General features: G+C 38.6%; 1 protein-coding gene across 6 annotated transcripts in view; it reads left to right on the top strand.

Moving 5' to 3' along the window:
- LOC18425692 (uncharacterized) overlaps positions 1-24,158 on the top strand; it is a 37,971-nt gene extending 13,813 nt beyond the window's left edge. The window contains exons 3-8 of one of the 6 annotated variants that reach the window (XR_002279523.2): positions 10,398-10,469; positions 17,243-17,278; positions 22,118-22,164; positions 22,659-22,899; positions 23,049-23,106; positions 23,352-24,158. Coding sequence is in view for 2 of the 6 variants with exons in the window: in XM_020662167.2 (XP_020517826.1) it covers positions 10,398-10,469; positions 17,243-17,278; positions 22,118-22,164; positions 22,659-22,665 (162 nt within the window). In the remaining 4 variants the exon portion in view is untranslated. Of the gene's footprint in view, positions 1-10,397; positions 10,470-17,242; positions 17,279-22,117; positions 22,165-22,658 lie in introns of all 6 variants that reach the window. The other 5 variants (XR_016040547.1, XR_002279522.2, XR_002279528.2 and 2 more) reach the window with 5 other exon arrangements.
- Positions 24,159-25,672: the final 1,514 nt, after the last annotated feature.

Below are 25,672 nucleotides of genomic sequence, written 5' to 3'. Positions count from 1 at the left end.
ATATATTTTTTAATTAATGAATCTGAATTCCACTTACAATTGCCACATTACACTGCTGTAAACAAGAAATAAAGCCTTAAATACAACATAAGATCTTTGCTTTTACTTTTAAAAGGAATAGGCACAATCTAGGAAGGACAAACAAACTTCCACTAACAATTTTAGTACAAATAATGTTCCTTGAAATTCAAATAAATATGCAAATATGACCAAAAAATAAAAACAAACAGCTGGGAAGACTTGAATATGTCTAGGGTCATCCCCATAGGACTTGGGATGTACATCCCACACCTGATTTCCTAATCGATGGCTCACTCTGATCCTGTTTGCCTTGCTCAATTTTCTGAGCTGAGAAGCTTACTTAGGCAATACCTCACAAACTAAGGTTTCTTATAAGGGCATAACACGGTTAAGATTTCTATAACCCTTTTAGAAGTACCTAGGGCATGCAACAAGGCACCTCCTTATTTTCTTGAGTTAGAATTGCCTCCCTTTTAAACCCTAGGTGGTGCGCACCGCCCCCCTTGAGGCTTGTGTGCCACCCACTTTAGAGAGCGCGAGGCGAGAGGAGAGAGAGAGAGAGTGGGACGTGAAGGGGAGAGAAAGTAAAGGTAGGCTAGAAAATTGTGTAGAATGAGACATGGGTTCCCCTCCTTATATAGGCCTTGAGTGCCCCCCTAGGTATGCCTATCCAATTATGACTCACCATGACTAATAGGAGTTTAGGAAATCTATGTGGTATGAGAGAATTAAATTTGAGCCATTTATCCCATGAATCAACCATCATGATTTAGGAAGGAAAATAAGAACATTATCTCTTGAATCTTTGACTCATATCCACTTCTAGTCGAACTAGATTAAGACCAATCTAAAATAACCTTCTAAAACATCCTTTATTTCTTTTAAAATGGTAGGAAGTCAAAAAATAAAGATTTGGTCAAAGAATATTTGAAAAAATTAACTCCCACAAAATAAGGATACAATATCCTTTCTAAAAGATTTTCTTTTAACCATAAAAAAACTTTTAATAACATGAGAAATAAACAAGAGAAGAAGGGGTGGTGTGCCACTTCATGTGTGAGGTGTGGGTCGCATGAGCTCCACGCCCCACCATGTGGTGTGGCTGGATCCAAGGGCACCACATGTGCCCTTTCACACTTCCAAACTGTTGGAAATACCCTTCTAAATGAAAACACAACTAAAATTAATTTTGAAAATTTATTAAATTTAGAGAAGATGCCTATCCAATTATGACTCACCATGACTAATAGGATTTTAGGAAATCTATGTGGCATGAGAGAATTAAATCTGAGACATCTATCTCGTGAATCAACTATCATGATTTAGGTAGGAAAATAAAAACATTATCCCCTGAATCTTTGACTCATATCTACTTCTAATCAAACTAGATTTAGACCATTCTAAAATAACCTTCTAGAACATCCTTTATCTCTTTTGAAATGGTAGGAAGTCAAAAAATAAAGATTTGGTCAAAGAATATTTGAAGAAATTAACTCCCACAAAATAAGGATACAATATCCTTTCTAAAAGATTTTTTTTCACTAACAATAAACTTCTAATAACATGGGAAATAAAGAAGTGAAGAAGGGGAGGTGTGCCTCCTCATGTGTAACGTGTAGGTCGCATGAGCTCTACGCCCAACATGTGGTGCGGCGCACATGTGGGGCTGGATCCAAGGGGCAACACATGTGCCCTTTCACACTACCAAAATTTTGGAAATACCCTTTTAAAGGAAAAATACAGCTGAAATTAATTTTGAAAATTTATTAAATTCATAGAGGCATTTCTAATATTTACGAAAAAATATCTAAAAGTGTATTGGTACCATCAAGATAAGTAACTAGGGCATTCCACTGGACTTAATAATTGTGATTCTTGACTATCTTCTCAAACCGTCCCAACGAGACGCATGACCTGTAATATCATGCAGGGGCTCATGATTGGCTCATCAAAGCCGACCACTAAATAATGAAACCACAGTGGATTACAGGTTCGTGCAAGGGGACTCTTTCTATTCGCATATACACAAACCCCTTTTTTGGATTTCTTCCCAATAATGCAATTATGATGTTTACATGTCATGCCAAAGTTTATTGAGGATTTAGCCTTTGTTCTCACATGCTTAAATACATGCATAAGAGACCACAAAGCTCTCCTGGCTTATAGACCATCCCTGCGCATCTTTGTAACTTCAACAAGGGATGACCCTTTATAAACACTTTTTAGCAGTGCCATATGCTCGGGGGTGAGGGTTTTGGACATAACCAGAGCCATAGACTGCCTAACCCTAGGACAGTCATCCTGTGCACACACTCCGATTGGGGTATATAATCTATTATAAATGATATTTGCTTGCTATCATGGCCTTTTAAAGGCTACAAATCGCTACATCTCTCACTTGACCTTTGAAGGCTGTACAATCACTCCCTTTCAGTCGCTCTCAAGCCCATGCTATGTACATACTTGACAAATATATTTTCCACCAATCCTTTTGTCAAAGGGTCCCTTAACATAACCTCTGTCAAGAGATAAGCGACCTTGATCTCTCGTGCTCGGATCTCGTTGCAAATGTAGTAGTAGTCTGCTTTAATGTACCTTGATTTCTTGTGAAATCGTTTCTTGTGAAATCGTGGCTCTTTGGCGACGCAAATTGCTATTTGGTTGTCGTAGAGCGCTTCATTGGATCAAATCAACCATATTTCTTCTTTTAGTTCGAAACAACAAGTTGCATACTCTGAAACCATGGTCAAGAGTGTAGCGGCGTCTTGTTTCCTTAAGCACCAGGACACAACTCTACTGGCAAGTGTGAAGACCTGATGTGGATTTCATCTCATCTTGATCACTCTGATAGTCCGCATCTGAATATCTTTATATATTTTATTCAACATTTGCATTTGAATCTTGATTCTGTGTCATTAGAATTCGATGTTGATCAAAACATTATTCGGTGCATCTAAGAACCACGCCTTTTGATGATGTGGAACTCGATTCTAAACAACATGGATTCGCGATTCCTAAAAAATTAGAATCAACGTCTCGCACACATTGAGTTGCATTGTTGTGCAACTATAAAACGCAGAGTCTATGATATGGAATCTACATTCCAACTTTCCAAGAATTGAGATTTAGATAATACTTTGTAACGCGTTCCATGAAAGTGGGAAACGGGATTCCTATCTTCCAGATTCGTGTTTTATCTTGGAAACCGTGGAATCGCGATTCCAAACCGGAATCGTGACCTTGGTATGCGATTCGGGTTACTATATGCTACCCCATTTTACTATGGAGTATACGGCATAATATATTGATGTATGATACCATGCTCAATACAAAAATCCTTAAATAATTGTGAGGAATGTTCTTCACCCCTATTGGTTCTAAGTACTTTAATTTTTTGGTTTGTTTGGGTTTCTACTTTGGTTTTGTATCTTTAAAATGGTCTGAGGCTTTTGATTCCAATAACAAGCATACATGGCCAAAACTGGAGTGGTCATCAATGAAAGTGATAAAGTACCTCTTGCGGCCCTTAGTGGTCACATTCATAGGTCTACAAATGTCTATTTAGACAACTTCTAAAATACCAATAGCTCTCTGAGATTTTGCAAAGGCTTTCTTAACTAGTTTTCTTGAAAAAATGATTCTCAAACTCTGGTTATGTCTCCATTTAGGTTTTTCAATAGTCCTTCTCTCTTTACTCTCTCCATTCCCTTATGATTTATGTGCTCCAATGTTTTATGCCATGTGAATGCATCATCATTATTATTATAACACAAGACATAAGAAATGTAGTTCTTTTTTGCAACTAAAAGGAAACCGTCTCCAAGAAGATTATTTATGACTAATTCATTTCAAATTTTACTTCCACCTTATTCTTAGTAAAATTGGTGGAGTATCGTGCTTTAGCCAACCTAGAGACTGAAACCAAACTCTTCCTTATGTTAAGAGCATAAAGAGTTTGCTTTGGGACCATGTTCTTGCCATCTCTAACCGAAGGACACAATCTCCAATACTCAAAATCTCAGTCTTTTGATTCCCATCGATGTAGATATGTTGATCCCCAAGGGCAACATGCTTGAAATTTTTGAAGCCATCCTTGGTGTTAGACACATGGGCAGTGGACCTGAGTCAAAACACCGTGACCCTTCCCGAGGGTTAGCTAGCATGGTCTCAATGACCACACATGCATGCTCCTTATCACTTTTGGGATTTGCATTCTTGGGTGCTTTGCAGTATTTCACAATGTGCCCGAATTTCTTGCAATTATAACACTGAATATTCTATAATCCTTCTTTTTCTTAAGCCCTCCCATTATCCCCATTTTGATTGTCATTACTCTTATTTCTATTCTTGTCCTTGCCCTTCTTTTTTTTGAATGTGAGCCTTCTTTTATTTATTCTGGCTAGAACACTTACAAGTGTCCAAATTATAACTTTAATTAAAAAAAAACAATTTTTTTTTTTTTTTTTTCAAGGATTCTCACTTACATGTCGCCTTACATTAATTTCCATTCAAAAGAAAGTACATTGCATAAATTTGAGATCAAGAAAACATGGACTTAGATCACTACCAAAATACCTTGCCAAGGATTACCTCTAAGGACTTGTTACACCCAAGTTAGATCTCCAACACCGATGGCACACGTGATATACATCCTTTCACATTGTCTCACAAATGGGAAGCCAAGACTAACCCTAATTTAATATATGAGAGCATGACACCAAGGATTCATTGTGGATAGGGCCTCCTTTATCTCGCCCCCATATCTTTGAGTGTGCCACCTGTTTTGTGTAGCTTGGGGCTTGGCACCCCTTTACATATTCGGCTAGAGAGAGGGAGATAAATGAAAAAGAGGGAGAGAAGAGAGAGGAGCATGAAGCCCAAGAGAGAGAGACAGAGAGAGAGAGGTCCAAAGAGAGGTGCGTGTCCTTAGTCAGAGAGGTCTAGAGGGGTATTTCTAGTTGAAATCTATGGTGTTGGTGTTTTGGTATTTGTCATCTTGTTGATACTTAATCTTGACCGTCGATTTAAGGAGATTTGTGGGGCGAAAAGATCTTAGCCAATCATTCTTTAAATCAACTATGAACTATCATACTTAAAGGAAGATACCATTATCCCTAAGTTTCCTTGATCCATTCCCATCAAATATTTGTTTCTATAAATTATAGTATATGTGTCATAAAATCACAAGATATGGAACAACTTACTAAAAATCAACTCACTAAAGTGGGCTTCCACATGTGGACCCTATCCAAATTGGGCCCCATGGTCTCATTTTTTTTTTAAATAAATGAAATAATTTTAAAAATTCCTGTAATTTTTTAAAATGGCTCTGGATTCATAAAACCCTAAAAATCATTTTTGAGACAAGTAAATATTAATTTTGAGAAAACAAAATATGCAAAGCATTTTAAAAATTCATTTTGATGTTTTATAATTCAAATAGAATATATTTAAATAAAATTTAAGGGGAATTGGATCCATCGGGCAAGGATCATGCTAATTTACTAAGGCACTCCATTTGTACTAGCAATGGTGAACTATAGTCATATTCGCTGATTGACCCAATGGAACCCACCCACTGCTCATCGTAGGAGTTTATAATTGGTCCATCAAAGTCAACCAATAAATAAGAGAACACGGTTCTAGTCCATGGATTACAGATCCCCAACAAGCTAGGTCCCATAGGACTTAGGCACACTATCGCAATAGTGTAGGGGCATTTCTTCTGCACATGTACATGTCATACTCCAATGGGTCGCTTCCCAATATGGTTATCATATGTCCATGATGTGCGATGATAGTGATGAGGATTTGGCCTTTGTTCTTTCAAGGTTGCTAACTGTATAAAAGGGTTGTGAATTCCCTTGGCCAACCACTGTGAGCATCCTCCGAGCCCATCAAGGGATAACCCTACAAACCTTCAACTTGGGCTAAAGGATTTTAGACATCAACCCGGGCCTACCTCGTCAAGCCCAGATGAGTCATGGCATCAAAATGCCTCCTTTGGTTCCATGAGACCTTACTCCAACTGGAGTTATTCACATCACTATATAAACATTTATTAGCTCTCATACGGCCTTTAAACAACCACATAACCCCAACTGGATGAACCAGAGTTGTGTTTCAGATTTACTAGGTTCACAGATTCATTCACAATTGGAGTATCATGAGTGGTTCTCCTTTCTTCTTCGGCTTTTAGCTTAATGGTGATCTCATCCAGCTTTGGTGTGCTATCCAGTGTAGTGAGGGTTGAAATGAAGGCTTCCCATGAGTTTGGCACGGAATTCAGCAAGTGACACACTTGCACATTTTCATTTGGCTTTATCAGGGCAGCGTCAGGTTCTCATATCAGGGCTCTAAAAGTTCGAATGTGTTCGGTAATCTTTCCTCATCCTTTCATCCTTAAATTTGAGTATTGTTTCGTCATCATGGTTCATCACTTCATTTAGTAAGGGAAGGAGTTGCATAATCCGCCTAGAGTTTTCTTGGATTTCTTTTGCGGTCTTCAATGGCTCGTACTTGAGGGCATGAGAGTCCTCCATGGCCATAAGGTGGAGATGCTAAGCCAGGGTGTTCTTGCGCACCCATTTAGCATAAGCATCCCATATAGATTGTCTTTCATAAGCATTCCCCCTTGGCATGGGTTCTTCCTATCAAATATTTTTATCTTCCTTTGCTTTAAGCTCGGGGATGATCTCATCCAGCTTTGGCATTGCTTACACATGAAGTCTGGGATGAAACAAACTATTTAAAGTCCCTTCCGTCCCGATCTGTAAGCAAATTTGTTAAATTTATTATTGAAAGAGGTGGATCCTGGCAAATTGGAATTCTAAGAGAAATCGCCTTCAGAATAGGCTTCTTTCTCATAGATTGTCGACTAGTGGCTGACTCATATTTGCGTAAACCATAGGAGTTTTTGAATCAGTAGGAATGCAATAGAAATAATTTTGCAACTGTTTTAGAAGAAAGAAGAGCAAATTATGTCAAGAAATAAATAAAATAAGATTGGAAATGAAAGGAAATACCAGAAGGCCGGACCTCACTTGTAGTTGGGGCTCAGATAAGATATCAAGAATTCTTTTCAATCTAGGACTCTTAAGCACCTGTTTCCCTTGTATCTATCAAATTAATCTATAAAAACACAAACTTCTCTCATTGGGGAATAACTTTTCTCTCTAGCGCTTTTCAATATGAACATAAGCATAACATCCAAACGAGTGCAGCTTGGAATAATCAATCAAGATCCTTCCCAAGTAGATCTTGATAAGGTGATTTTCCATGTAGAACATCTGTAGGCAACCTATTGATGAGATAAGTTGTTGTATGAAATGCTTCTGTCCATAAAAATATAGGAACTCCACTAATAACATCATGGACCAATGCAACTTCATTGATATGCCTACATTTTCTCTCCGTTAACCCATTTTGGTCAGGTGTATGTGCGCATGGTATTTATTATTTCATCCCATTATTCTCCAGATAGGTTCTAAAGTTATGGGATGAAAACTCTCCCCCTCCATCACTATGAAAGTAGACTATTTGGAAGTGCTTTCCAACAAAGTTTTTGAATTTCATAAAAACGTGAAACACATCAGGTTTCTTCTTAAGAAAGAATATCCAGGTTAAATGAGAGAACTCATCCACATATTTAACATAGTATAAAAAACTCTCCCCCTCCATCACTATGAAAGTAAACTATTTGGAAGTGTGTTCCAACAAAGCTTTTGATTTTCATAAAAACGTGAAACACATCAGGTTTCTTCTTAAGAAAGAATATCCAGTTGAAATGAGAGAAGTCATCCACATATTTAACCTGGTATGGAGATCCAAATAAAGAAGACTGATAATCGAACATTGGGGCTTTCTTATTCTCAAAAAAAACCATTGGGGCCTTCTTATTCTCAAAAAAACATTGGGGCCTTCTTCGTGACATGATAATCGATAATTATAAAGATGTTGCTGACAAGAGCCTTTAGCGCACCTCATCCTTGATTGTTGTTTCTTGGAAAAAACAAAAAAAAAAAAAAACAAAATCAGGGTTAAATACACAGGATATGGAATTTTATCAGGTTAATTGAAAAACTTAAATAAGATTTCGACACATTTTAGGAGCAAAGAAAATGTTAGATAAATAGATAGGACCACAGGAAGAGTGAACTGCTACACTTCTGCATGAGTGATACTAAGAGAGGTTCCATCACCAATCACAATAGAGCCATTATCAGAGTAAGGAATTAGGGATGAGAACATAGGGCTATCACTTGAAACATGATTTACAACACCAGTATCCACAACCCAACCAGTCTCCAGAAATGATCCAGGGAAGCAACTTGACTTTCAACTACTTAGGATTTATACAATGAAAGCACTTAATGGCTGTATGATACTTCCACATATCTGGCAACACACCATCTGAAGCGACAGATGATTATGTTGAAGGAATAGATAGCAAATCATGACCTTGATAAGGATGAAAGTTAGTTCTTCCACTTCAACCTCCATGTCCTCTGCCTCTATATCTTCTACCTATTCCACCGCAATTTGAATTCCGACCTGTATTAATATTTGAATTAGTATTTGACAATTAAGCATGATGAAAATCTGTAGTAGAAGACTTGTCTAATGAGGGCTTAAGGTTGGATAATGCTTCATGTTGCAACAATAAATGGCCACAATTCACTAAACAAGGAAACTATAGTCTTTCTCATCATAGAAGAAACAAACACTTTATAATCTGCCCCTAAACCTCTCAAAACATAGTAGACCTTGTCTCTTTCACTTCTAGATCTTGCACCATAGCAAGTTATTCACATAGGGCTTTTATCTTGTTATAGAATTATGAGGCTGACATGTTATTTCTTTTACAACCATGAAGCTTACTTCAAAGATGCATAATAGGGCTTTTACTGCGTGGGAAAATAACTCATGAGGGGCCTCCCATAATTCTGCAGCAGTTGGTAAATTAATTACTTCATGAATAAGTTTCTCTAAAAGAATAGAACAAATCAACTGATGAGGTTTTGGTCCTTAGAACCCAACTATCATTTAGATTTGGGCAAATTTTTTAGTTGTTCCATCTTCATTGATCTCTTCTTTTGTAAGAAACTTAATTGAAGGCTTTGATGATCCATCAATGTGCCCCAATACCTGCTGGCCTCTTACAAAAGTTATAACTAAACCTTTCCAAGTAAAATAGTTTGAGGCATTGAGACTAATAGTTATGTATTGAGGATTAGGAAGACTAATAGAAGTAGAAGAAGATGGCTAGGCCATCGTTCACAGAATAAGAAATAGCAAGAGAGCAAGAGTTTTCAAGGAAGAAGGGAAAAAAAACCAGCAGTTAAGTTTTGGTGCGTAAGAGCAGTTTGGTTTTTGGACCAGATTTCAACAACCCTGAAGGAAAACAACAGTTGAGATTTTTTTTTTTTTGCTTTTGAAGAGAAAGAAATAGGTTTTGAATGGCAGTATTATAGATTTCAAACGATATGTAGGGATTTTGTGGCTGAAATATGGGGCTTAGAAGAAAGAACAATAGTGTGAACAATAGTATGAACAGAAACTTGGACAGTAGAATGAACAATAACATGAACAACATATTGAATAGAGGGTGCCCCCAAGATGGAGGATATGTGAGAGAAAGATTAGGGTTTAAGAAAGGAGGATGAGGATGAGAAGAGGCTAAAGATGAAGAAAGAAAGGTTAGTGTTTAGAAGGGAGAGATAATGAATTGTCAAGAAGAAGAAAATAAGAATTACCTTGATTAAAGTCGATGACATTGAGAGTGTATTCAAATCTTGCTTTGATACCAACAAAAACATAGCAAAGGAGAGAAAAGAGGCACACACTATTCTCCCATGAAAATACACACTAGGGCAATGCCCTATTCTTGTATGACAACATGTATAATGTTACATCTTGAGAAAGGACAGATTTTCCCTTATACATTACAGAAAATGACCTTACAATATATAAGCCACTTAAAAGACATAAATAACAGAACTGCCCTTCATTGCATTCTAACAGGGGGCTTGCCATGATGTTTCCACCTCATCACTTGAGTTGCTTAATCTTAACAACCATGGATGAATTGCCTTTGACGGGGATGAGAGATTTGCAAGAGAAAGGTCCTTCGATGATCCTTGCCTCTCACAAATGAGGTGGGTTGGGGGTGGTGGGGGTGTTGAAAAAGACTTGTGGAAGAGAAAAGGGATGGAAAAGATGGGATGGGGGGGGGGGGGGGCGAGAGACTTCCATGATAATGGCACATCTCACATTATGAATTGATTTGTCTCACAATATGACATTTGCTTGTAGCATTTTTGTTAGTGTTATTATATTTATCTTCTTTCTTTCCTAACCGTTAACTTCTGTTCTAGGGTGATATATTGTTCTTACATGCAAGTAAGGATCCTATTCATGCCGGGGAGATTATTGTCTTTAATGTTGATGTAAGTGTACCTATTACCTTTCTTTGCTGATTTGTTATTACTTGTATGCTTGCTAGAATTAAAACCTGATAGTTTTCTGACGCTTATCATTCAAGATCTCTTGATTTTTTTTTCCCTTTTGGAAATTGGAAGCAGCTTAAATCACTCTCACTGCTGCTCAGAATGCTAAGACATAACTGACAAGTGGAAGTACTGGTTGGTTAGATGCCTCGATCTTGCCCCTGGATCTAGATGAGTTGATGGCACGTGTTGTGGGTTTCAAGGAAAACCCGAGATTTGAGACGCTCTCTCGGGAACCTTGTTAAGAACAAGGGCATGTACACCAATCGGTGAGAGAGGAATTTAGTGTGAGGCGAGAGACACCTAACCTGAGTCTGTGACTCGCTCGGGCTGACTCGTGTGGGCGCCCTCTTAGATCATGACGGAAAGCCCCCTAGTCCTACAACTGGTTTGAAATCGCCTCCCTTGACCTGTACTCTCCTGTTTCTGCAATCACATGCGCATAGTTAATTTACAAGACAAGTGGGCCAAGGGACCCCACCTTGTCTTTGGTCGAATGCACACTAGCGTGCGCATTCAAAAGAACAAGCAAAGATACAAGGATAGAGATTGGGGTGATTGAGAGAAAAAGAAGGAAGAAATAGAACGGGGAAAGAAAAGAGAAGAAAGAGAAGTTTGGCTAGATGGCTAGACCAATACAGTAATTGATTTTGTGTAGCAGCAAGATGGGCATGGTGACTAAGACCGGCACGACGGCTTAACTACTCGACAACAAAACCAACACCAACCAGCTTGGCACGATGGCTAGTCTAATGTGGCAGCAAGACGGGCACGATCGCTAAACTGCTCGACGATAAGACTATCATGACAGTGTTAGACTTAGCATATCCCTTGGTCAAACGAGAGAGGAAGAAGAAAGAAGAGAGAGAAGAAAGAGAGGGAGAAAAGAGAAGAGAGGAAGGAGTAAGAGAAGAACAGTGAGAGAGAAGGAAGAAAGCAGAGAGAGAGAGAGGAAAAGAGAGATAGAAGAAGAGAGAAGGAGAAGAGAAAAGAAGAGAGAGGAAAGATAAGAGAGAAGAAAGAAAAGAAAGAAGAGGAAGAGTGGAGAGATAAGAGAGAAGACATAAGAGAGAAAAAGAAGAGAGATTAAGAGAGAAGACAAAAGAGAGAGAGGAAGAAGGGAAGGGGCGAAGAAACATGGACGACGATGGGTTCCGCCGTCCATGACAGAAGAGAAAGAGTAAGAGAGAACATGGACGGTGATGGGTTCTGCTGTCCATGACAGAGGAGAAAGAGATAGGAGAGAGAAAAGAATGGACACAATCGGCTATAGGCATCGTCGTGCGTGTCAAAAGAGACTTGGACACGACCTGGCCCGCCACCTCGAAAAGGGCTTGGCTCTGTGCCTTTGTCAGAGGATAAGAGAAGAAATATCATGCGCGGTAATGAGCATCACCGTGCACAACATGGGGAATGAGGAACTTAGACAGAGGCCCGGCCCGCCACTCGGGTTAGGGCCTAGCTCACTGTGTTCATTCTAGGAGATCAGAAGAGAAGGAGAATGTCATGCTCGGTGATGAGTACCATCGCGCATGACTGGGGAGGAGAGAGAAAAGAAAGAATAGAGAGAGTAAGAATAGGAGAGAGTGAAGAAAAAGAAAGAAGAGAGAGGGAGAGAGTAGAGAGAGACAAGAAGGAAAGAGAGGGATTAGGGAAGAAGAGAGATAGAAAGTAGAGATTAGGAAAGAGAGGAGAGAAGATTAGGAAAGGGAGAAACATGCACGACGATACTTATGGCCGTGTATGTTGAGAGAGAGATGAAGAGAGAGAAAGAGAGAAAAAAAGTGAGAGACAGAGAGGGGAAGAGAGATAAAGAGAGGGAAAAATGGCAGAAACGAGAGACAGAGAGAAGGAGAGATATAACATGTATTTATACAGAAACAATGAGATATAACATGTATTTATAAAGTTGGGCCAAAAACATGGGTGGATGCCCAAAACTTACCCTAATTGCTAAAAAATACAATTTATTTGAATTGGAATAAAATCTAAAAATGGGTGCAAAATTACGGTTTTGCCCCCACCCAACAATATACAAAATTTCAAAACAGTCCCTGCTGCAACCGTGGAACGTGTTCGATTTTCTTAGGATGATTTGGGGTTGCTTTGGTGCCCGCATGGCTAAAAGATGATTACTTTCTCGTTGGGCTCGGCATGACAATCAATTTGATACTAACTTCGAGCCTTGAATCACATATTTAAGCCATGATCATGCAACTTGAAATTTGTACGAAACTTAAAAACGTTCGATTGATAGTGCGCTCATTTCTTGATATATTTCCTTAGTTTCTTTGCTAAATTGCACTGAGCATGCCGTCGCGATCGCGTTGCAACAAACGCAGCTCGATTTTGTGCCTGAACAAAGATTTTACAATTTTAGTTTTTTGGCCGGAATTTGGATTTCGGCGGCCAGAATTCTGCAACAACTTTAACGTCGTCGTATGCGAAATCTAACCGTTCATCACGCACGGGATTTCGACCAGTGGTAGCCTTGGACCTTACGCACGTAATGCAATTGGTTTCGCAGCGATCGGGTGTGCGAGCGCCGTGATATGACCACTTGAATGAGACGTGCTACTGCTGATTTTCTGCAACTCTTATTCTCGAATCTTCATCTTCTCTCTAGCTTTTCTCCCTGCTCGGACATCGTCACGGGATGTGCCACATATCAAAACACTCGTCTTGACGAGACAAACACGATCGCAAAATTTGAGCGTGATTCGACTCATAAGGAGGGAGATACGAGTCCCAAAAGTTACTGGTCGTTACAGTGAAAACCAGTCCCCTATAATGGAGGCTGGTGCAGGGAGGGCGCACAAGAATAGCGTGCGGCCTACCCCTCTTCAATCTTTCATCTGTAACTTCGTCTTGGACTTTCCGTTTAAGCTTAAACTTGAACCATTGGGGTTTTCGACCGTGTCGGATCCAATGGCGGTGGTGCCACGGCCATTTGATGCTCCGAAAATGGGGTTCGAGTTACAGGATCCATTTTCGGGTGCGAGAGGCTAATTTTTCCTAAATTGTTTCTTTGTCTACATTGCCTTAGACATGTTGAATTGCGATGAAACTTGGCAGGTGGCGTTTTGTGGTCCTTAGGAAGATCCTCACCCGTTCTGGGGCAATTCTGAGACTGTCGAAAATTCCACTGTAAGTCAGGGCTTTATTAACCGGCTTCCCTTTTATTCCGCATTGGGGATCCAAGGTGCTGAAAAATGTCTCCAAACACTGGTGTTTTAGTTGAGAAAGATATTGTTGGTGAGCATGTCATCAAGAAATACTCATTTGGTCAATCGGGCTACATATGATATTGAACATGCAGAGATTTTGTGCATATTTTGAACAGTGCATCACAAAATAATTGAATTCTCTACGATTATCTTGAATGTGGATATTTCATTTTGTAAAATCATACATAATAAGTTGTTACTATTCTAATTACTTGGTATCCTGCATTCTAGACATCTAAAACTTGTTGGTAAAAGTTCGCCTTTTTCAGCTCATCATGGAAAGTTTTACGTTGGCTGCCTAACACAACCCACCCCCTTCACGCGGGCTTGGGATGGGTTAAAGGAAAGTTTAAGTTCTTCCCTTCTTAGACCTAGTTCTCCTTTTTCAGATATATTATCAAAAACTGAGTCGCATAGCTGAAATCATTGTTGGTTGTATATGTCCTAAGGGGGCTAGGAGAGATGAACTTTTTTTTTTGGTAAGTCAGTGGGGGAGAAGGCCCCCTACCCGTTTTTCATTAATAAAACGCAGAGAAAAACAATTAAGATACAACCCTATGGTAGGGCACTTGCACCAAATCATGTAATAAATGAGAGGAAAGAAAATCTGATGATCTATGGCGCCAAACAGTAGCAGCGGGGCCAGTAGCTGCCCTCTTAGCTAGGGCATCAACAACTATGTTAGCCTCACGAAAAACATGGGTGATGGACGTTTGATGAGAAGACAGTCTGGTGCAACAATTGTCTACAATCGTCTCTAGTCTCCATGGAGCATTGCATCAATTTTGAATGACGTTCACAAACAAGGCCGAGTCACTTTCAATCTGGATTGGAATTACTTTGAATAACCAATTGAACTCCTTCCTCAAATGTTAAGAATTCTACATGATTATTAGAAGCAAAACCAAAATGCTTTGTAAAAGCAGCAATAAAACCACCCGAACTGTTCCTGATAACTCCACCACCACCTACTAAACCTGGATTTCTCAAAGAAGCGCCATCAATATTGAGTTTGTAATTATGAGTCTCAGGAAAAGACCATGCTCCCGAAGTAAAGGGCTCAGCCCTTTGCTACTGCTAAGTTATCCGAAAGTTTCCAATGATGGCCTTTTCTGATAAATGAAAAAACCATTTCCTAACTTCTGCTAGTGCCTGAACATGCAGGGTAATTCTTTTCACAATAAGCTCTCTCCTGGTGGGTCTTGACTCAAAAACTCTTCTATTGCGGTCTTTCCATAGAAACCAAATAGCTGTGCAAAAGATGGAAGACCAAATATTACGAAGTCCATGTGATTTAAACCTGAAAAGTAACCACCACCTAAGTAAATCAGGGACAGAGGTACCAAGGACAAAACCTTTTTTCACATCTCCAAGCAAGTGATCTCCGTACACCCTGCGCAAAGGCACATTGGAATAATAGATGAAAAAGATTGTCATCATGGTTACTACAAAAGGGACTTGCATTTAATAAGTTGCATGCTTGGAAAATAGTTGTGAGACCCCAAGTGGATGAGGTGAAGTGGCAGTCTTCAATGGAGACTAGTGGCATGGGTTTCGAGTTAGCCATCTTGAGGTGCAATGTGGAATTTCAAACATCATACTCATAGAATACCGTTTGGAAAGCTCGAGTGATGAGAGAAAGCCAAAGGGAACTAAGCCTCAAACCCCAACTTAGGTCCAGTTTCCTTTTTTTTAGGTAGTTAAACTTAGGTCAAGTTAGACTAAACTATTTCATTACAACATCGGGTTGATATGGTTATTGAGACCGCACCCCTTTTATGTTGATTTGTGCACATTGACTCGCTCTATTTAAAAATGTGATATTTTGAAATAAAGGACTTTTTTGAAAATTTGTAAGAAAGTTTTTAGTTAAAGGTCTATATGGAATTTTTTAAGAGTGTAACATTTATGAAGGACAAAAACCATTGTTGGGTGAACTTCACTATAGACTAATCTCAAACATAAGAAAGAGGTTTGAGTAGCCAAATTGTACAATTCCATTGTCTTTGTAAGAAGGTGTGTTTAAAAAATAGAGTAACAAGCCTCGTTTACTTTTGTAGATTGCAAGGGAATTACAAGGGTATTCTTCTAACATATAAGGGGGCGAGGAGGACATGTTTGTTACTTGCAGAGGGGCTAGCCTCTCTTTGGCTTGTAACTTACAAGAAGTTACAACTTTTTGAAAACAGCTAAAAAGGATTAGTCCTTTCGTAACACTTGGAGCCACTATCTGTGTATATTTGGCTCACAATCAAGCTTGACACTATCTTTCCTATGCACCTTATGTCATAATGCTCTTTAATGTTTGAACAATTTTTTGAGGAGGATGTTAACATTGTGCAATGAGGAGATTAGGCAGAAGTTGATAGAGCTGCTCAAAATGGGTCTTGCATTGAACAACCCTCAGAGAATTCAATGAGGCAGGTTAATTCTCCTTAAAAGAGAGACTAAGGGAATTGATGCATATGGAGTTTACTTTAAAGGGGAGGTATTATGTACATAAAGGACTCTTTAGGGACTTCTATTCTTTCTTTTAGATTTACTAAAGGGAGGATGAGAGCTTCAAGAGAGAAATTTTCTTTCTTTCTTTGGAAATAGGGACGTGGGATTTAATAGAATGAAAGACCTAAGTTTGGGGTTTAGAGGGAAGGAATCCAGCAGGGTTGCTACAGTTTTCTGTGAGTTGTGTTATGTCTAGGAAAAAGATGGTGTGTGGAAGTCATAACTCTGCTTTTAAGTTTTTTATCAGTTTTCCAGTGGGAGTTCTTATTACAGGCTAGTTAAGGAGCTATCATTTCTGTCTAGAGTGTATTCTTGTTTTACTATTTAGTGGAAGATATTTTCAACATATATATATATGGCATGTGTTTTGGTTTGGTTTGAATATGAAATCATAAAAAGATAACATTTCTGGTTGGTTTGGGTTGAACCACTTATATAAAAATCTCATCCATCATAGGTGCAATGTGCTGCATGTAGGCACTCTCCCTTTTGAGCCCGTCTAATAACATTAAAAGAATCTCCCTTCTTAACAAAAGGTCAAAAGAACCAACAAGTGTCCTTGGACAAGTTAGAAGGCCCATCCCCTCTATAGTAGTCGCGTCACAAACGCCTGCTGGTCCAGAAAAATCCCCATGGACCAGCACCTAACTACCTTGAGCCTTTGGTGTTTTTATTAGACTATTTGTTCATATAGCTCTCACTATTGTTGTTCATATCGAAATTTTGGCTTTTCAGCCTCTATAATGAATAGTTCAGCATCATGAGCACCACAAGCAGTCTTTTTGGATAATTTTGAATATTGGATCCCCTTCTTGTACCATGTGACAAATCTGTAGTATACTTTGTCATAGCTTTCCTTCTTTTCTCATGTATTTTTGGACACACGTCCTTTCTAGAGTATGGTTTAGGTTACTTGCAAGGATATGTGGTATTAATTTCTAAAAGTTTAGTATGATTCACTCTTTCTTGTTTTTTGTTTTTCAGGGAGAAGATATTTCTATTGTTCATCGTGTAGTGAAGGTATGCTCTTAAACTTTTATTAGGAATTCAGTATGTGTTGTTTGAAGTGGGAGGGGTGTTTATTATTCTAGCATGTTTATTCTTATGTTTTTGTAGTTAAATATTGGGATATCCTTATACAAGCCAAGCATTATTACTCTAAAAGCACTATCATAGAGACGTATAAATCACGACCAACAGGCTTTGTCCATAAGTGGTTTCTTTGTACTGAATCCAATGGCTGAGTGATGCTGCTCACTCCAATTTCATGAAGTGGATTTGCAGGTAGTTGGGTGTTATTAGAATCATAAGGTTTGCAGGTACATGTGCTTTTCGGTTACTCTCATCTGTCACTGATGCAAATCAAGAGATGGGAGATTCAAATGTTAATTTTATTTTTAATCTTATTTATAGAGATGTGGGGGTACTTTTATTTATTTTTATTAACGGTCAATTTGGCATGAACAGTGTAGGGGGATTGAAATTGTTTTTTAAGAGGGGAAAGAGGGAATTTAATTAACTATTATGGGTTAGGGTCTTCATTTTCTTGGTTGTGAGGATTAGCATGAGGTTTTCTTTAAGATTTAGTTAGTTATTTTGATTCCATCCCTCCGCCCTCCTTCTCTCAAGATGGGGTCGGTCATGTGGCGTGCTAAAGGGGGTTCCTAAAAGCTAGGAGCTAGGAGAAGTGGGAGACTTATCTAGGTGGAAATGTACTTGAGGTAGAGAGAAAGAGAGGATATTTGTGTTCTATTTTATTTTATTTTATTTTTTGTTTCAGAGATTGGCCTTATAAAAGAGGTTGGACGTTTCTTTGAGATCTTATTGTATTTGGATTGAACTTTGTTTTATGAAAGAAGAAAGTTCTTCTCTTTGGCTTGATTTACAACTATATTTCTCTTTTATTGTTGATTTTTGCTTTTTGGAGGATCGTAAAGAGGGTGGATTTCATTTTCTACCTTTGCTTCCTGCATCAGTAACTAAGTTAGAAACACAAAAGTGTGCATAAGAAATTCGCTATTTACTAGGAAATCATGGCACTCGAAGCAGTATTAGGGAAAATTCCAATGAATAAAAACTGGTTTTCAACTCGATCATACTCTCTGGTTCAGCCTAACTTGCCCAGTTCCCGAGTCTTATAAAAGAAACATTGGTGATAACCTGGGTGCAGATGCCATTACCATCACTTTATATTCTTATGCAAATTTATCATAAAACTGAAGAGCTAATATGTAATTTTTCTTGTCAACTGTTTCAATCTGAGTCAACTTGGTTTTGGTAGGAACTAAGTCAAAATAGGTAATTATAGTTTTGGTGATAAGTTTACTTAGGTATAGGAAGAATTTTCTAAAATTGGTCCAGAGAATTTTGGAAAACTCAAAACTTTGTTTTGTTAATCTTTTTTGTTGTGTGATTATTTGGCCACTATTTGAGAAATATAAAGTAAAGGTATATTTTACTCCTAAAGAATATAAGGCAAATGCTTGCATTATATTTTGAGGTACTTAAAACATTTTCCTTGTTAAAAGGTAAAAGTTCATATTGTTATGAATATTTTTCAATTTATTAAATTGGACCAATGTTCACCGACTTGGCAGAGTTGACTTGGACTCGCCCAAGTCACTTGGACTTGGTGGGCTGCGAAGTCCGCACCACCTCCCAAACTCAGGGGTGTATAACAAAATCTCTTTTTTTTATTTTTTTTACCAGTAATACACCCATTTGACCCCAAATTTCACCCGTAGACTCATTTTTGTATGACCTGTCGACTAGGTAGATTGGATTTGAGCAAAAACCTTCAAACTTAATGAATTTGAGAGAGAGAAAATTTGACCTAGGTTTTGCTGAATTTTGAAAAATTAAGATTTCTTCACCAGGTGTGGTCAATCTTTGATGAAATTTGTTCCCTTAGCCTATTTTTTAGTTCTTCATCCAACCATGGACTTGTCTTCAGAAAAAAGCACGAAAAAATTAGAATTTGAGACATTTTTGTTTTGGGTTTAATAGTCATCCAAAATGTTTCAGGGGCTTTGATCACCTAAGTTCAAACTTGAAACCAAAATCTTGTTCAGGAGTTTTGATTGGGGTTGTCTAAAGAAGATTGGACAATGACTGGAGGTATCAAGTATCGCTGAGCGCAAAGATTGGGGGATCAACCTCAAAATTAGGGCTTCTCAATTTCAATTCATATATTTAATTTATTTATAATAGATAATATAATTTATTTATAATTTTTATATTCATTTATTTTTTTATTTTTTAATATTTTCTGATTTTTTCTACTTTTCTGAAAAAAATGATCTTAACAAGTTTTCCCTTTTTCTGAATTTTCTCATTTTTCATCTTTTGTATAATTTTATCTTGTTCATATCTTTTATTTTTTTTCTATTTTTAGCATATTTTGGACTTTTCCTTTATGTTGGGTTTTTTGTTTTGGCCTTTTGGGCAGCTCAGCACATACTTGGGGTAATCGACTTGGACTTCGCCTTAGTCACTCAACTTGCCTGGGACAAGTTCCATTCCTAAGCCGTGTTTTCCTTTACGGTATTGGACTTGTTTGACGATTTTATAAAATTTATCTGATTCTTTAAGAAATATTTTTTGAGCTCTTCTGTGAAAAGGGAAGCCAAAAGATTTCATACTCCCGCGGGAGTATACTATCTATCTACTCCCTCAGGTACAATCTAATCTAGGAGAAATTCTAGGATACCAAAATTTGGGGGTGTAACATCGTCAACCTGTAGACTAAACTCAAGAAAAGTTCCAAGTCGCACTCTCTACACACTTGAGAGAAAAATAATGTCGAAAGATTGAACTGATACCGCCAATTTTTTGAGGGGGAGATCTAAGTGTTAGAAAACTTAAATTTCTAATTTTCTCTTTGAAAATAATCATCTAGTGATTCTTAGGTAGTTCCCTAAAGTTCAGATTCAAAAGAGACTCCTGAATATGTTTTTTGCTCGACGGAGTATATGGACAATATGCACCCATCCTAAACGCGCTCAAAAAGAGAAAAGGTTTTCATTGTGAGATAAACTGCAAAATGAAGTTCTGAGAAGGGACAAAAAAAACTGAGGGTCTTCAGATAAAAGTGACTGAGGATTCTTAGAGAGATCAATCTAGATTTTGGGTTGAGAAAGAAGAAATCCAAGAGCTACTACATTTTTATTGTTATTTATACAGTTTCAGCAAAGAAGATGAGCTATATAACAGGGTTTTGTGGAGTTCCATCTGCTATTGGGTTTGTATCTGGCCTTGTTCCTCCACCAAGTCCTTTCGAGTGGATGAAAGCAATTTGTGGTGGGGTCCTCTGATTGCTTTTTAGTAGGAGTAAAATCTCTCTTCTATTTTGAAGTTTCAGGAAGCATTGCTTTTTAGACTCTCTCTCTCTTTCTCTGTCTCTCTTGCTTGTTAGACTCAAAAATTTTCTTTAAGAATCCAAGAAAGTCACCCTTGCTTACTCTAGTGGGCCTTAGTGGCAACAAAGGAGGCACTGGAGAGACTTTACAGTCTTTAGTTATTATTCTAAACTACACTGTAGTAAAGGAAGTGATTAGTCGATTCTGGTGAACATTATCTTGTGTTGGGGGTTTAATCAAAATATGATTTAAAATACAGCAATCTGACACGAGGATTCTTAGGAGCCTAGTGTTTTCGAGTTACATGCCATGCTGAACTTTAACAAGCTACCCCGGGAAGCATGGGGATTTCACCAACCGCATGCCTTCACCTAGTTTGCCTGTCATGAAGTATAGGCATTGTTTACATGGTTTATTAACTATTACTCTTACTATAGGATGCTTACTTAGCCGGCATTTAGATCCAGCTATACCCAAACTTTTTGGATTCAAGCCCAATACTACCTACTTGTCCGACTCCCACTGGGCAGTTTCTGGATATCAAGTAAACCTACCCCAGCTGGTGCCCAGTCTGCTGTTGTAGGATATTTCATGTCGAATTGTTTTTCGTCCAAGATTTAATGTTCATTTGGTGTTTAATACTAGAAGGGGCTTATTTATCAATAAACGATTTCTGGAAGGTGCTCAAACCATTTCCCTTGAACCATAAAGTGATTGAGAGCATGGAATTTCTACATTCAGGTATGAGACTACAGAACATGAGACTTTCTCATCTTCAGCTTCTTTCCCATTCATAACTTGCTGGTTCCATACCCCTCTGAACATTGTGTGTTCTTTGGCAGCAATAGGTTTTCTTGGCAGTGAACCCCAGTTTCACCATTCATGAGCAGAATAGTTGCATGTTTCAATTCGATATGCTTTGTTGGAAAGTGACCATCTAGACCAGTTGAACTGTCGATTGCTATGTGATTTGTGCACCTTTTTTTTTTTCTTCAACCCATGTATGTCTTCTTGGATTGCAGTTGAAACATGTCAGGTGCATTGTATTTTCTTGTAGATGACATGATAACAATGGGAGTGGGTTCTACTCAGATCTTTAAAAATGTGTTGCTACTGGTTAGGTTCAATAGTAGGGTTCTCTGATAGAGGATTCATCGACTGGTCTAAGTCAATGGTAGGGCTGATTATATGGAGTCTGATGGCTTTTGGTTTGGGCTTGTGATAAAAGTAAAACCCAACCTTCTATTAACTCCATGCATGTAAAAATATTGGTAGGGCAATTGAAAATTCGTATTCCAAGCTTCCATCACCACCTGCACCCAGATATGTAAAGAGAATATGGCTCCGTTATGAAGATGAATGATTCAGTAAATATTCTAGTACACTATCTAAAAGGATTGGGCTTTCAATGTCACTCTCTGCTCTTTTGGGAAATGAATCTATTCCTGCATGTTACTACTGTACTATTCTAATCTAGTGCTCCTTACTTTTTCCATTGCAGGTTCATGAACGGAAAGACACTGCCAAGCTTGATGTTCTAACAAAAAGGTAATGACTGTTGCAAGCCTCAATCAAGATGGTATTATGTTGAACATGTCCATAGGGCTGGCAATGGCTCAAGCCTGGGCCAGACTAGCCTTGGCCCTAGTCCCTGCAGGGCAGGCTGACCCGGCCGAAGAACCCTGGCTTTGATCAAATTCTAGCCTTGTCCATGCCAGGCCGGGCCAAAAATAATCCAGTAAAAAATGAAGACAGAAAGAAAAGGAAAAAAGAGCCAGACCGGGCCGAACCAGGCTGGGCCCTGCCCTCAAGCCATGGTGGCCCCGCCCTAGCCTGGCCCTCGGACCACTCTTGAGGCCCAAACCCTTGTTTTTTAGGGCCAGGCCGGCCCACCAGGCCCATTATCACCCCTATATGTCCCTCTTCCTGATGAATACACAAGTCTTGTATTGGCATGATCTTACTTCTTTGGGGTTATAAAATTATAGCATATCTGGCATTTTACATGTTCATATACTTTATTATTGCCCTCTCTATTTCAGGAGATAATAATCCCATAGACGATACCCCTTTGTATGCTCGTGGTTCTCAATCCAAAAACATTCTAACGGGAGGGGGGGGGGGGGGGGGATGTTGGGTGAGTTTGATATTCAGAGCTTACAAATATAGTTGAGCATTGCAATTCGGTGATTGTGACCTGGCTGCACGTGGACGAGACAGGATTGCGTATTATCATGACCAGCTTTGGCTTCAGGAGCGTCATATCATGGGAAGGGCTGTGGGGTAAGGCTTTTCAAGTTCTGAGCTTCAATTACAGATGAGCATGACCATGCACTTAATCATGTCAATGTTAATCAACTGATGATTTCTTTTTTCTTGCTATATGGAATCCCAAATAATACAAACAAGTGGTCATGTTATGCGTTTTTCAGGTTCTTGCCTTATGTTGGCTCGTTTACTATCATCATGACTGAAAAGCCTGTAATCAAGGTTTGCGTCTAGTGTAATGCTTTAATTAGGTTTTGCTTAGCAGAATGATAGACTATGTTATCAACATTGACGTGCCTCCATTTAATTTTTATAAAGATTCCATTGTTGCCTTCTCTATTTGAAAATGAGGTTGCTTCTAGTTCATGGAAATGGGGAAGTTAATAAACTTCTTTGTTTTCTTCTTTTTGATATACTTGACTCTTAAGAAGTTCCAACTGAATCATCTCAACCTGATGTTCCTATAGCAATAGGGCGAACTCTGGATAACTGGAGGTTTTGTTGACTCTCAGCAAAATTTCGATTGCGATTGACTTTAGTGGTGATACACATTTCAGATTGTAAGTCAGGACGACTCCAATGCTCCATTTTCAAGAAGAGTAATGTTGGTGATTGGAGATAGTACATGTCTCAGTGGATTTATTATTCGGGAAAATAATATCTCATCATAGTTTCCTTCTTTCTTTTCTATGAATGAAATATCAGGGGAATCTTTGTGAAAGTTTCTCACAAGAAGATCCAATATAAGAAGTCTAGAGAGTATTTGGGCACAAACAAAGGCTCTGGTACACTAGCACAGTCAGGAATTTAATTAAGAACTGTATGCTTCTAGGGGTTTGGAAGTTCTAAGTGCATATAAACATTTGCAGCTGAGCCTTGTGTTTGTTGCTAAAACATGTGCAAGCAGTACATTTTGATAGGCGTGGTGGGCTTACTGGCCATTGGAGCAAAGGAATAGAGAGGGAGATGTACTTCAACTTTAAAGATTCTGTGTGCTAAGGGCATAAATTCATCTTATCCTTGCCCTTTTTTTGTGTTGTATAGAAATTTGAAACTACTGGCACGAACCTCGTCTTTTGTGTAGGTGTTAAAGATGGGTCCTTGTTTTTGGTTTGCCTAACATTTCCTTCTAGCTTTTGATTTCCTTGTTCATGTACTGCTTCGTCAGCCGAATGCGACATGTTATTGTTGTGTATGGACTTACTCTTCAACATATGTGAGAGATAGAGAGAGAGAGATTCTGCTAAAAAATGTCATATTTCCTTTTTCTAAAATTTTCTTGCACTGATGAGGAAAATCCATCATATGATTGTTAGAATAAGTTTAAAGGGCCCGTTGGGCAACCTGGATTCCACTTTCCGAGAGAAGCTTATCCAAGTTTTCGTCTTGTCTCCCATGTTTAAGAAGCAAAAATGTGCGCGGACTGGAGAGTCCCACGGAGCCATTTCTCCACATTTTGCCGTAAAAAATGTGGATAAACGTATTCAACCTGAAGTGGTGGAATAACCCAATCCAAGCTCTTTTGAATAACTGAATCCCCGCACGGAGCCAAAAATTTTTCACTCGTTCGAGTTAAATGGGAAGATTTGAGGTCCGCAAGTAAAAACCTCTTCCCCACTGCGAAACCTAGCACAACATTCCCTTCGCAGGTTCTCAGGAGATTTATTCTTTTGAGATTTGGCAAAAGATTCATGGTAGAGCACATTGCGATGACTAAGTGGATTGAATACAGATTCAAATCCAGAGGTATGAGGTAGTTTGGTTTTCTGTCTTCTCAAATCCACAGGTACGAGGTAGTTTAGTTTTCTATCTTCTCAATTTCAATTTGGTGTCTATGGAAGGAGGGCAATCTACGCATTCATTTCAAGCTCAACGTAGATGGCTCATCCCTGTGATATCCTGGTGTGGCTGGCTATGATGGAATTATACATAATGATGTAGGTGGTTTCATTGTGGCTTTTGCAACCTCTCTAGGTAACAACTCTAATAATGCTACTGAATTCAAGGCATTGGATTGGAAATCTCCCTGACAAGGGAACTTCATTGCGTACCCCTGATCATTGAGAGTGACTCAGATCATCTTGTTAAATCATTGAGTCGGAGATGTAAGCCTCCATGAAAACTACCCATAGTTTCGGCCAGCGTTTTAAAAATCGCCGAGTCGAACCGGACTCGCCCGGTTCGACTCGGAATTCACGAAAAAGGGACCGGATCGGTTCAAAAACCGGGAATCGTCCGGTTCTAGAGAGAACCGGACGATTCCGCACAGTGACTCGCCGATTCACTGTGCGGAATCGGCGAGTCCGTGAAGAACACGGGTTGCACAGTGTTCTTCACGGATTTTTTTCAAATTTGTCATTTTTTGATCATTTTTTTTGTTTTTTTCGGCACGTGATCTGTTTTTCAAGCTGTAAACAGCTTTATTCAGCTTTTTTAACGATTTAATGGTGGAAAAATTGGTTGTTTTTGGATCAAGAAAACTTCGGGGTTTAGGGTTTCCGCCATTTTTGAAATTTCATGCCAAATAGGGCATGAATCTTTCAAAATTTGTAGGCATATTGATCTTAAAGCTGTGAATCAAAAGATTTTGTTACTAATTCGTGAAAATCGTTGAGAAAAACAGACTTTTTTGGAGATTGAAGGCTTCGGTTCACAAAAACAGGTAAGAACTTTGGGTTTTTTTGTTTTTCCGCCATTTGATTTATTTCATGGCATATTTTGAACAAAATGAGTTCAATAATTAGGGTTTTTAATCTTTATTGTGTCTAGTATGATTTAAAATTTTTAA

Source organism: Amborella trichopoda, chromosome 9 (assembly GCF_054954075.1).
Source record: "Amborella trichopoda isolate Santa Cruz 75 chromosome 9, AtrichopodaSantaCruz75HAP2 v2.0, whole genome shotgun sequence".
NCBI classification, from domain to species: Eukaryota; Viridiplantae; Streptophyta; class Magnoliopsida; order Amborellales; family Amborellaceae; genus Amborella; species Amborella trichopoda.
Note: the sequence above shows the minus strand (reverse complement) of the source record. Positions and strands in the feature narration are given on the sequence as shown.